The sequence below is a fragment of the Myxocyprinus asiaticus genome, chromosome 34 (genome assembly GCF_019703515.2).
Source record: "Myxocyprinus asiaticus isolate MX2 ecotype Aquarium Trade chromosome 34, UBuf_Myxa_2, whole genome shotgun sequence".
NCBI lineage: Eukaryota > Metazoa > Chordata > Actinopteri > Cypriniformes > Catostomidae > Myxocyprinus > Myxocyprinus asiaticus.
Genome location: NC_059377.1, coordinates 34,306,902 through 34,320,089, shown reverse-complemented (window position 1 = coordinate 34,320,089; position 13,188 = coordinate 34,306,902). Strand labels below are relative to the sequence as shown.

The 13,188-nt window shown below is 36.8% G+C and overlaps 1 protein-coding gene across 2 annotated transcripts; it reads right to left on the bottom strand.

Annotated features, from left to right (window-relative positions):
- Positions 1-127: 127 nt before the first annotated feature.
- Positions 128-12,700, bottom strand: si:ch211-232m10.6 (uncharacterized protein LOC572203 homolog). 2 transcript variants are annotated; one of them, XM_051670725.1, is made up of 7 exons: positions 12,615-12,700; positions 9,644-9,866; positions 8,507-8,707; positions 7,211-7,258; positions 6,954-7,112; positions 6,753-6,864; positions 128-1,188 (listed from the first exon to the last, which is right to left on the bottom strand). In XM_051670725.1, exons 2-7 carry the CDS (start codon positions 9,837-9,839, stop codon positions 780-782), a joined length of 1,125 nt encoding a protein of 374 aa, XP_051526685.1. In that variant the 5' UTR covers positions 9,840-9,866; positions 12,615-12,700; the 3' UTR covers positions 128-779. The 2 variants fall into 2 exon arrangements, with proteins under 2 accessions (XP_051526685.1, XP_051526684.1); XM_051670724.1 differs by lacking the exon at positions 12,615-12,700 and adding an exon at positions 10,660-10,768.
- Between the last annotated feature and the right edge of the window lie 488 nt (positions 12,701-13,188).

Below are 13,188 nucleotides of genomic sequence, written 5' to 3'. Positions count from 1 at the left end.
GTTGAGAGAACAAGATGCCTAATGAATTACAATCATTTTCAAAAATGTTTAAGTTACATTTATAGCATTTGCTATTTATTTTATTATTTATTTAATTAAGGGAAAACAATAATACTGTATTTGACCATGCAGATTTAAGATTATAAAAAGATTTTACCACGGAATCTACCATAAAAAAGACTTGGCAGACTTAACCATATTTTAGAGGCTAAATAACCTAATAACCTGTCTTATTTCTAATATCCCTGCTGAAAAGGCCATATTAGACCATCTTGAATTTTCATGACGGTTTATACTGGTTTGGTTCTGGTTTAGCTGGTGGACTAACAATAGCAATGCTTCTCCAGGCTCCACAACCAGTCTTCCATGTGAAGCTGGTTGACCAAGGAAGTTTTCAAGTTAAGAAGCCTGGTGGGAATATCAGCATATCAGCATTTCCTTAGGAATAGATGTCAAATAGGATATATCAGCATTTTACTTGTGGCATCAAAGAATCAGTTCACACCAAAGTGTATAAATTTGCAGAATTGAAATTTCAAGAATTGAAACTTCTGAAGCATGCATTGGATAAAAAACATCTCCCAAATGCATAAATGTAAATGTTTTTTCTCTCCAATACTGATAGCAGAGTCTACCGCAGTCTTCTAGGTGCTTTGAGTGTAGTGTCAGAAAAGTGCTATATAAATGTAATGTTCATTCATTAATTCATTCATTATATCATCATTTGGTGGGCCTTCTCTTTTGTCCTCTTAGATGCAGTTCTTTCTTTCCACTGCTTTTCAGCACATTTCATCCTCTCCCTCCCTCTCGTCCCTCTCCAATGCCTCTTCCATTTCATCCATTTCTCTCTCGCAGTCCTCACACCCCTCCGTCCCGCACCCCCCCACGAGTACCAATCCATGTGGATTCATCATCCCCACCAAAGACCCACCAGGTATGTTCTCTCTGGGGGGCCATGTGGTATTCATGAGTGTCCCTTTCTGGCAGTTCTGAACCAGTCGGCTGACGGAGTAGAGGCTCCCGCCACTAGCTGTGATGACCTCATCGTAGGGTGGAGCATGGCTGGCGGCGCGGGCCTCCTCAAGACGGATTCGGGCACGGTGCTTCATCTCGATCAGAGTTTTAGTGTAAGAGTTCAGCGTGAATACGGCTGCTGCCATGCAACAACTAAAGGAGATCCATGCCATACTGTGGAAGGAGCACCAATGGTGATTAAGCCTGAAATTAGGGGTCTAATGATACATTTTTACACTGATTTGATATAACTTCCATGCAATTTATCCAAACAACCATTTCAGTATATACAGGGTTGGGGAGTAACAGAATACATGTAAAGGGATTATGTATTTAAAATACAAAATATAAGTAACTGTATTCAAATACAGTTACAATTTAAATCATTGGTAATTAGAATAGTTACATTCAAAAAGTATTTTGATTACTGAAGAGATTACTTTGCACTTTATTGTCATTTGTTTCATTTAATATTTAGTCCTTTCAGATGGAAACATTTATACATATAAATGATGCGATCCAAAGTGCATTTGAACTACGGTGAAGCATTTTCTTATGATTTGTTACATTCATACGAGCAGACAGAGAAGTAAGTCTGAAGTAAGTTTGGAGCAGAAGAAATAGAAATAAACCTTGTGTAAATTGTCAGCTTTACGCTAAGCTAAAATGCTATTTCTATCCATTTTACATACACGTTACCAGGCATGATCATATTTTTTAATCAAGAAAATGAATGCTGGATCATAATTTCTAGTAAGACCTTTGATATTAGGGCAAAAATCGTATTCTTGATAATAATTTTTGTATTGTTTTCCTGTAAAAATATCTAAAAATCCTTAAAACAAGATCAGTTTGATATATCTTATTTTAGAAACAACACTGCATAAGATATTTAGGTTTTTCAGAGAATGTATTTTTAACATGTGTATTTTGTCTTACTGTACTGGCAGAGTTTTTATAATCAAAACAAATGAAAAAATCTACCAGTGCTGAATAAGTAATCCAAAGTATTTAGAATACATTACTGACCTTGAGTAATCTAATGGAATATGTTACAAATTACATTTTACAGCATGTATTCTGTAATCTGTAGTGGAATACATTTCAAAAGTAACCCTCCCAACCCTGAGTAAATACAATAGCCAAAGTATTTGGACACTAAAGCCACACTAAAAAATGAATGAATTTTATTGAATTAGATACAAACATATCAAAACAAGTGGCAAAAAATTTATTTTACACCTTTTCTAAGAACTAACTTCACTACTCTTTCTTTGTTTGCAATTGCTTCTTACCAACTGGTCCCATTTTTAGTGAATATATGAAGTTCACACATCCTAACAGAGCTACCACAGTTGAAGTTCATCACATTAACTATGGAAATGTTCCACTGAGTTTGACAGCCAGAAAGCGTTCAAATGAAGTTCCAAACATAAGTATTAACTCTTCTTTCCTCACTTGTACCTTTCCCACTACATTTAAGCAGGCTCGAGTATCCCCACTGCCTGAGAAATCCACACAAAACCCTGCACTCTTAGAAAATTGCAGACCAGTCTCTCTCCTCCCCTTCATAGCAAAAAAACAGAACTTCAATGAGTCGTGTTCAACCAGGTCTTTTCTTTTCTCTCCCAGAACAACCTGCTAGACAGCAACCAGTCTGGCTTCAAAACTGGACACTCAAATGAGAATGCCTTGCTGTCTGTCACCTAAGCTCAGCAGCAGGGGAGGGCAGCATCCAAATTGCCTGTTCTCATTCTGCTGGATAAGTCTGCTGCTTTCAATGCAGTTAACCACAAGAGCCTCCTTTCCACCCTCTCGACAATGGGTATCACAAGAACCACACTCCACTGGTTTGAGTCTTACCTCACAGGTAGGTCCTTCTGAGTGTCTTGGAGGGGAGTGGTGTCTAAGTCACACAGACTAGCTGTCGGGGTACCTCAGGGTTCAGTGCTTGGGCCCCTCCTCTTCTCCATATACATGACATAACTGGGATCTGTCATTCAGGCACATGGCTTTTCCTATCATTACTATGACTATAAAACACAACTCTACCTCTCATTCCACAGGTTATAGCTGCACAAGTCTCAGCATGCCTGCTAGACATCTCGTGCTGGATGGAAAAACACCACCTCCAACTCAACTTAGCAAAGACAGAACTTCTCATTGTTCCAGCAAGCCCAGCTATACAACATAACTTCACCATTCAGCTAGAACCTTCAATGACCACTGCATCCAGGACATCCAGGACATCTTGGGGTTGTGTTTGATGATCAGTTGAACTTCATGGACAACATCGCAAAGACAGCCTGATCATGCAGATTTTCACTGTACAACTGGGAAGATTAGACCTTTTCCAGACTTCTTGTCTGAGCTCTTGTCATATCTAGACTGGACTAATGCAATGCTCTTCTGGCAGGACTTTCTGCATGTACATTCAAACCACTGCTGAATTAATCCAGAACGTGGTGGCACGTCTGGTTTTCAATGAGCCCAAGAGAGTGCATGTCACACCTCTCTTCATCAAACTGCATTGGCTGCCAAGCATTGGTTGCTCGCATCAAGTTCAAGGTATTGATGCTCGCTTACATAACAGCCACTGGTTCCATGCCCCCCATATACACACACTACTTCAAGTCTATGTGACCTCCAGAAGCCACAAAATCGCTTTCTCAGAATTTCACTTCCACCGTTCCTCGCCTGTGGAATGACCTTCCAAACTCCACCAGAGCAGCTAATTCTCTAACTATTTTCTAGAAACATCTAAAATCTCTTTTGTGAGTACTTGACCCAATTCTAGTAATGCACTGTCTTCTTTCTTCATAAAAAATATATTCTCACTCCATTCTCTCACCACTGTTCCTCCCTACTTGTACTTCTCTGAGCTATGTGAAGCTTTGTATTGCAGCACCTCTCATGTTATTTCCTCCTTATGATGAATCACTTTTGCTATATTCCTCATTTGTAATTCGCTTTGGATAAAAGTAAAATGTAAATATGCATCTGCTTCCCTCACACCAGTGAAGATTCTTCTGACATCCCTCCACCTCCCATCTCCGCCTTTATATTTTATGTGGGGGAGGGGTGTGTGTGCAAAAGCCCCTCCATTATAGACAGCACACCAAATCTGTTTATCTTAATGTGCTCCAGGACGACATGAACCAGTGAACTTGTGGAAAAACCATTTGTCTTGATTTTGAATTGTATATACAGTATTTTGTTTTATGATTTTAAACTTAACAAACGTAATTTTAAGAAATGTTTTTCTTGAAAACTGTACTTCTGATATGTTACGTAAGGAATAATTGATGAAGGACCATTGAATTATTGAAAAATAATGCACACCCGAGGTGGTAATGCGGTCACGACTTGCAGCAGAGTGACCGTTGCACCTCGGGTGTGCATTATTTTTCAATAATTAAATGGGCCGAAGTCAATTATTCCACTTATACCATGGTTACTACACTTTAAGACATCGTTTAGGGTTTTATCTCTAGACATATTCTTGTTTTCATCCCTAAAATGATCTTGTGAGTGGAACTACTTTCACCACAGATTCAGCGTCTTGCTCTGATACAGCTCATGCCTTCGTTGCGAGTTCGAAAACGTTACTTCAGAACTATCAATGGAGGATTCAGGCTTGCGCTGGTTTACTGGAGCACTTACTGGAGCAACAAGGTAGTGCGTTTGTGCGTGTGTGAGAGTTTGTTTTTGAGGGATCGAAAGAGAGAAGCTCAGAAACTGAGAGAGATTGCCTGTGGGATTACCTTTATTTGTTGCAGCTCTCATCAGATGTAACATTGCTTCAAAATCGCCAAGATGTAAGTTTAAACACTTCTCAGCAGCAGCGAGTGTCGCCATATTTCCGATGTAAACCTTAACAACTGTTTTCAACCCTACTGAGATGCCGGTGACTGATATGACAGCTCTGTTTTTCACTCGTGAGTGTGCGTAATGCGTATATGTATGTGTGTCCACGTGTGTGTGAGAGAGCTTAAGGGAGGGGGAGGGGGAGCACGAGGGTGTTTCCCACAGATATTTCAGATCTGTTGTACTGTTGTATTGATCAAGTGTATCTAACTTTGATACAGTTCAAGCCTTCGTTGCTAAAATGTCACTTTAGAACTAGCAACGGAGGATGTGCTGCTTTTCGGTTTGGAGTAACAAGGTAGTGTGTGTGTTTGTGTGTGTGGGTGGGTTTGGGTTGTTTACGAGGACATTTTTTAGGTTACAAACTGGTAATTACAAGGGTATTATGCTATAAATGTGGTTTATGAGGACATTTCTAGTGTCCCCATAATTCAAATCGCTTAAAAAAACACACTAAACTATGTTTTTTTGAAAATGTAAAAATACAGAAATTTTTTGTGAGGGTTAGGTTTAGGGGTGGGGTTATGTCATGTTTATGTGTTTTGTTCTTGTTTTCATGTCTTATTTTCAAGTTTAGTTCCTGTTCCTGTCATGTCATGTGATTTCCTGTTCCCTCATGTGTCTTGTTTTCATTGGTTCATTGTTTGATTACTTTGTTATTAGTCTTGTCTTTTCATTGGTTTTAGTTCATTTAGTCTTGTTATCTTGTTTATAGTTTAGTCTTGTGATTGGTTGTCTTGTTTACCTGTTACCCATGTCCTTGTATTTAAGCCCTCATGTTTGCCATTGTCTAGTGTCAGATATTGTGTATGTAACTTTGTTGTATCTTGAAGTCAAGCCAAGTCAAGTTTTAGTCAAGTTATGTTTTGTTTATGTCAAGTCTATAGTCAAGTCAAGTCGATTCAAGTCTAGTCTAGTCGTTCATGTTTATGTTTTGTTTTGTTCACGTTAGTAGTCAGGGTTTATGGATCTCACGTTTGGAAATAAACTGCATTTGTGTTCATCACTTCACTATCGTCTCTTCGTCTGCCTGTTTCCAGCATCGTTACAGGTTAGGGGATAGTATCTATAGATCGTAGAGTATAAAAATCATTATGTCTATGGAGAGATGGTCATAGGTATAGTCGTACCAACGTGTGTGTGTGTGTGTGCGTGTGCATATATATGTGTATGAGCGTGTATAAGTGCGGGCGAGATGAGGGAGCTTTTCAACCGAAATTTAAATAAATGTAGGATATTATAGACATTGTTTGACGTTGTTAACCGATTTTCTTTAACCAATGTCTTTGTTTATATGGTTATTTTGCTGTGATAGAATGTACAGTGTGTGTGTGTGTGTGTGTGTGTGTGTGTGTGTGTGTGTGTGCGGGACGAGAGAGAGAAAGAGACGGAGCCCAAGGACGCTTTTCAATCGAAATTGAAATAAATTTAGGATATTATAGACATTGTTTGTCATTCTTATCCGATGTACTTAACCATTGTCTTTGTTTTAATTGGTTATTTTGTTGTGGTATCCTGTAGGTCTCTTTGAAATAATTTGTGATATGGAACCATTGTGCGGTCAAGACCTGGATATACAGTACTTCATTGCTGTGCGTTTACTTGAAAAATAATTGCACAAATTTGAATGTCCATCATCCAATCAGAATCAAGCATTCAACAGACCCGTGGTATAATTTAAAAGAAAGGCCATCTCAATAATTTATATGCATATATTTCTCAGTGTGGCTTAGGTATTCAAATATTATTTTTGGGGGTCACAGTAGTTGCAATTATGGTATTAAGTTCAAACATAAGAGCACATAAATAGAGTAGGGGACAACAGAGGAGAAGTAGAACAAAAAGATGATAAAAGTCAAAGAAAAACTCACGCAAATGACCAGCCGTAGTCCCAAGTCTGAGGTCTCCAGTCTTTGGGCCCAATGCTGACAGTCATCTGGAATACTGTTGTATACATCATATGTGCCACCATTCCCATCATACCTTGAAAAGAAGCAAAAAAGATTGTGATCCCTGTTTGTCAAAACCCGATTATTTAAGATTTACTCACAAAACAGCTCTTAAAGACTCACCAGACAGGACGGTGCAGATGGCAGCAAAAGCATTGATCTTGAGTGCGTACATTTCCTTATTTAGACACAGCAGCAACAATTCCACCCACATGAGTAGGAAACCCATCGCCAGCAGACTGATGTACGCAAACTCAGATATCACTGAAAGCCACAGAACTCCTATAGGATTTCAAAAAGCGAGGCACACAAATAAGGCACAAAATGTAATATTTAAGGGGTAAATTTTGATGTATAGCTAAAAAGAAAAATCATCTCACCTTGTGTTTCTCCAGGGGTCAGCTCAATGAAGCTTCGACATTTCTCTCCTGGAAAATGATGAGAGAGGAATAATCACAAACTAGGTACATTTTCAAAAGAAAAATCAATCAACCAATCAACCAATCAATAAATCAGTCAGTCTGTCTGTCTGTCTATCACATTTAAAAACGGTGAGGAGAATTGTATAACTAAGGCAACTTTTAGCTGTGTCCTCTGAGTTGCGTAAGACTCTCTTGTACTAGCAGATGTTAGAAGTGAGGTGACACCATAGTGGATAAATGAGAAAAGAGAAAGGCCACTGCAGGAAACAGATGTTCAAAGGGACTGGATGAGGATATTTGTTGGCCATATGACAGTAATTGTATACATGAAGTGGTGGTGGCATAGTGGACTAAAACACTGAACTGGTAAGCAGAAGGTTGTTGGTTTGATCCCCACAGCCACCACCATTGTGTCCTTGAGCAAGGCACTTAACTCCAGGTTGCTCCAGGGGGATTGTCCCTGTAATAAGGGCACTGTAAGTTGCTTTGGATAAAAGTATCTGCCAGATGTAGTTGTTTCGTTTATATTCATTGTGTTTTTTTACCCATTACTCTGTACTGTAATGCAATTCCATTCACTGGAATTGTATATGAAAAGAACAACATTAAAAGCTTCTAGTCAAAAGAGCTAAATAATTTTGTTGGTAAAAGAGGATTTGGACATGTTTTGCAAGCCATGTGATTGTTATAGCATCACATTTTTTCTTGACCTCACTTAACATTGCTTGATATAAATGGATCATCACTAAAATGGATCATTTTTAAGATATCAGCAATTGGTATGCAATTGCCGTTTTGTTGTTGTTGTTTACAAATTTGTATTTCATTTTTAATTCTACTTTATTTTTCAGTTTGTCCTTACAATTTAATTTACAATTAACCCTAACCCTAATCACTAACCTAAACCTAACCCCCTTTTTTCCCCATTAGTTTTCACTCTATGATTGTTAGTTTTAGTTCAGTTTTCTCAGACTGATTTTCTAGATACAGTCTATTTTTTTTATTTTTATTAAATATAAAGGTAGGTTGTAAACGTGTCAAATTTAATAATGTGTATCAAAAAATAAAAATAAAATTAATTTGTGGTCATTTTTATTTTATTTTAGCCATTTTTAAGTCATGAAAATGTATTTTAGTTTAGTTTCAGTTTTTGCAAATGTTATTTTTATTTCAGTTAATGAAAATCTTTTCATTCGTTGTTCGTTTTAGTTTCCGTTAAGCATAACAGCACTGTGCAGAACTTTTGGCCCTTACCGGTTCCATCACTGTGTTTCTCACAGGACAGCCAGAATCCAGTGTGAAAGTAGCGCTGCATGTATTTGTCCTCTCCTGTCTCCCAGATGTAGTGGACAGCATTTGCCAGCTTCTTGGCTCTCATACGGGCCAGTTCCTCCTTCTGCTTTGGGGACATTGTCACATTGGAGTCTGGTTTCTTAGGGTCCGGTGTTGGGCCCTCTGAAAGGGATGGAATTTTACAAAGAGATTAAGTGCTCTAAACCTATTCTGTGTTGTAAAGTGCAAAGCAGTTTAAATGCACATGCCATCATCTTTCCTTTCAAGTAGAATTATGCTATGAGTATGAGGGGGAAATTCACAAAGAATAAATTGTGCCCGCTGTTTTATGGTATTATGCAGATCAGGTAATGCTCTGTCTGTCATGTTGTTTAAGATCAAAGTTTCCTTTGTAAATAATTTGGTGTTCGCCTAATCTGATGGAAAACCTCTCATTTGGAATCCTACATAACCTTGACATCAGTCTATTTGAAGATCTATAGATTAAGTGATAAGCTCTCTCATCTTAGAAAGAGGGGTTTAAATGGTATGTTAGATTTGCAGTGGTTTGACCTGGAAGATTATGCTACTGCAAGGACTGGCCTGTAATATCTGATATTTATAGTTTAAAAGTGCAATATGTTACAGTATTTCCAGCAGCATATGGCAGTTTTTACTATGATTATGAGATAGCGTTTTATGGAACCACACATTACCATCTGTTTATTATCTGTGCGAACACAAGAGACCTCACTCTTTCACACAGTTATTAAGTGTGGTATGCATAGACCCACATGGTGCAAATTTCAGATGGATTGTGGTGAAATGTATAGGTTAGTGTGCAATTTAACCAGGTCATCAATGATATAACAGTGTGATTTGACATGTTTCAGATAAAGTCCTTGGGAGAAGATATGCTTGAAATCTACACTAGTCAAAGTCTGGTCTTTCATCATAAGTAATTACATTTAAAGTGGTTGAAAAAGTGCAATGATTTTGATTTTACTTAAAATTTTAAAACATACTCATTCCAATCCTGAATGACATGAAACGACATGAGGGTAATTTCATGTAAACCCCTTGAAGTTTTAACTATCCCCAATGTAGCCACACTCCTACCGGTTGTGTAAGGCTGACTGTTGTTCTGTCCACAGTTCTTCATTTTGACAGGCGACATACAGAGAGGTTTGACCACTTTGTGTGTGCCCTCGCACCAGTACGAGGTGCAGAAGGCCAGCACAGAGAGCGCCAGGGCCAGAGAGGTTAGTGAGAGAGACAGCAAGGAGCGTTTTTTCCGAGACAAGCTCTCCAACATGGTGAAAAGATACTGTAAAACCAGAAACTGCAGAGAAGAGAGAAAAGGACAACTCAGACACAACAATAAACAAAACAACTCTGTGTATGGTTGAGGTGGGCAAAGATGAGGAGAGGGAATGAGAGATCGAGATGTGGGCAGTTGTGCATGGGAAAGTCAGATTACTAAACTAGAATAAATTATTGAAATGGTGGGCAGATGTCAAAAGTCGGAGAGGAGGAGTTTATATGAGCGGAGGAAACAAATAGAAACTGAAGATGCAAACAGGCAAAGGTCAGTGGGACTGCTGGAGATGAACAGAGGATTTAAAGATAGAGAGAAAAGGAAGAAAATGAGACAGATGTGAGGGTCTGAAAAAACACAAGTCAATGTTTTTAGTGTCTATGGGAAAGACACTGTAAAATTGTTTTCGTTTTTCAATGTTGTTATAGGCCTATCAATATCCATTTAGCTTTTCTTGCAAATTCAACTCGATTTTCTTCACTGTAACTGAAATTATAGTGGTCTAAACGTCCAATGAGCTTATTTAAGGCAGCAATTAAACATCTCAGTTTTAGTAAAAAAAAAATTCCAGTGTATAGAAAAGGTATAGAAAATGTTAAAGAGGTCGCTTTGGTCCACAACTGACGAATGTGCCAAATAACTTCTCAAAGTGCCCAGAAAGTCAACAGAGATGAAACTGAAAATCAACAAAGATCTTCATGCTGTACGTTCAGGGTTCAGACATTTGTTTTTATTCTTCAGCACAGCACAGAGATGAAATCTTAAGTTGTGCAATCAAAAAATGACTTTGTTCTTCTTTATTTTTGACATCTCTCACCTGGTCTTGCTTCTTGGTAAGATTAAAATTTTCTCAGAATTTTGTACTTATTCCATGTCTTAATCACCATCGTCCATTTCTTTGTAATCCTTCATGATCTCAGTTAATCTCTAAGACAAATGTACATCTGTCTCTCCTGGTCTGTTGTTGTCCTCCAGACACCTATAGCAGACCATAATATTAAGACAGCTTATGCTTTATTAAGTCAGTAATTAGAAATATCACTAAGCTTAATCTATACATTAAATATTACATTAATGTTATTATAAAATATTTATATCTATTTATATTGTGTGTTATGTATTATATAACCACTTATTTAATATGTATTAGATATTTATTATAGCGTTAACTAGATTATTAATTAAACATCTACTAAGACACATGTGATTCTCATGATTTCTTCTAATACAATTTGTAATGAAAGTGGGCCATGCATATATGTTTCTAAATACTTATGATAACATGAGGAATAGGTAGCATTATGTTATTATAACATATAATCATGATACAGATGCTGTGAAATGCTTCAGTTGAGTTGTTTTTGCAAGAATATTAACAATCAATTTCATGCAGGAAAGGAATAAATTGTTTGACAAAGGAAAAGCAAAATTCCCAAATTTAGGTAACATTTTACAATAAGGTTCCATTTTTTAACATTAGTTTACTACATTAGTTAACATGAACTAACAATGAACAATACTTTATTACAGCATTTATTAATCTTGGCATATAGTAATACATTGTTAAAATTAAGGTTGCATATGTTAACATTAGTTAATGCACTATGAACTTACAATAACATGTTATATTTTTATTAACATTACCAAAGAATAATAAATGCTGTAAAATATATATATTGTTCATTGTTAGTTAATGATAACTAATGCACCTAATGCATTAACTAATGTTTAGGAATGGAACCTTATTGTAAAGTGTTACCCACATTTGTACAAAATTAATTGATATTAAAGAGTATCATGCATTATCATTCATGAATCAAGCTAAGAACGGCCATATAAAAACATAAAGAGTATATATTTTTATGTCAGTTTTGAACTAAAAACACACCAATGTTGATCAGAATTATAAAGACAGAAAGGTAACCCACCTTTTCAGCTGTAATGATGGTAATAACACTGTACCTCTGTCTCTTCACTTTTATTATCTCAATGTCTGTCTTTTCTTTTATTCATTCTCTCTCTTGAGTGAATGTTCATCACAAACCCACCCAGATTTTCCTTAATCCGTCCAAGTCCATCTGTTCCTTCGATTCTGTATCTTTCTATAGTTTCCATTTAAATCTCTCTCTCTCTCTCTCTCTCTCTCTCTCTCTCTCGCTCTCTCTCTCATGACAAATATTCACACTCGTATTGCCAAAGCATTTACAGCTGAGGCAAATACAAGTAAAACAGTGCAAAACAACGTACAAAATCGCATAGGTTAACTATAGGGCGCCATCAACTGGGGGTGTAATCTCAGATGTCTGTTTTAGATCTTTTCATCTGGAAAGCATCACAATGTAATTAACATCTGCTAAACATCTTAAAAAGATCAGATTTACAAACATTCTAAACCATAAACGTCTCAAAGACATCTACTGAATGTCTTATTGAGACATACGTCTTATAGCTGAGTAAGCAACGTAAAAAATACGTCTTCCAGATGTAAACACAGAACACACACACACACATCAAAAAGACGTCTGAGTGATGTACGTGAGCTATCAGGGATCTTTAGGTGCTCTTCAGATATTTTGTTGTATCGTCCTGGACTAAAGATAAAACCAACCCATTTAACTAAAGCAGTGCTTGCAGTTCATTATGGGTTGTGGCAATCTAATTGTTATGGCTGTATATTGTTTTGTCGCTAACTGCATGGACAGGGGCCTTGCTTTGAGTAAAAAGCATCTCGTAAATAAATAAAGTTAATAATAATGTGCCAAACCTTCTCACCTATTAGAACAGCAAACATCAATTCCATTGAGTGGAATTATTCCAAATGTCTGAGGAGAAAGTTCCTATCTTCCTTTCATGTCCTGATCCCCCTTGTGGTTAAAACACTGTAGTGCACTGGCATACAGTGTTGAAAGTCCCACTAGAGGGAACTATTCTCTGTAAAGCTGATTTTTAAATGTATTGTGAAAAGCACTGTACAAACAAATTCAGTTAAATTGAATAATAATAAAAAAATCTTAATTAAATTTGTGTCTAAATGAATTAAGTTTTGTCATGTTAACATAACATTAAAAACAGATCACAGCTTAAAGGAATATTTCGAGTTCAACAAATTTGTGGCAAAATGTTGATTACCACAAAAATAAAAAAATAAATAAAAATAAATAAATAATAAAAGCAAAAAGCAAAAATGTAGGTAACAGTGTGAGGCACTTAAAATGGAAGTGAATGGGGCCAATATTTGGAGGGTTTAAATGCAGAAATGTGAAGCTTATAATTTTATAAAAGCACTTAACATGAATTCTTCTGTAAAAAATCATGCATTATTTAAGCTGTTAAATTGTTTAAATCA

Coding starts and splice junctions, on each gene's coding strand:
- si:ch211-232m10.6 (XM_051670725.1), bottom strand. CDS start 9,839: ATGTTGGAGAGCTTGTCTCGGAAAAAACGCTCCTTGCTGTCTCTCTCA. Junction 8,708..9,643: donor CAGTCAGCCTTACACAACCG/GTAGGAGTGTGG, acceptor CATCCCTTTCAG/AGGGCCCAACACCGGACCCT. Junction 7,259..8,506: donor GAAACACAGTGATGGAACCG/GTAAGGGCCAAA, acceptor ATCATTTTCCAG/GAGAGAAATGTCGAAGCTTC.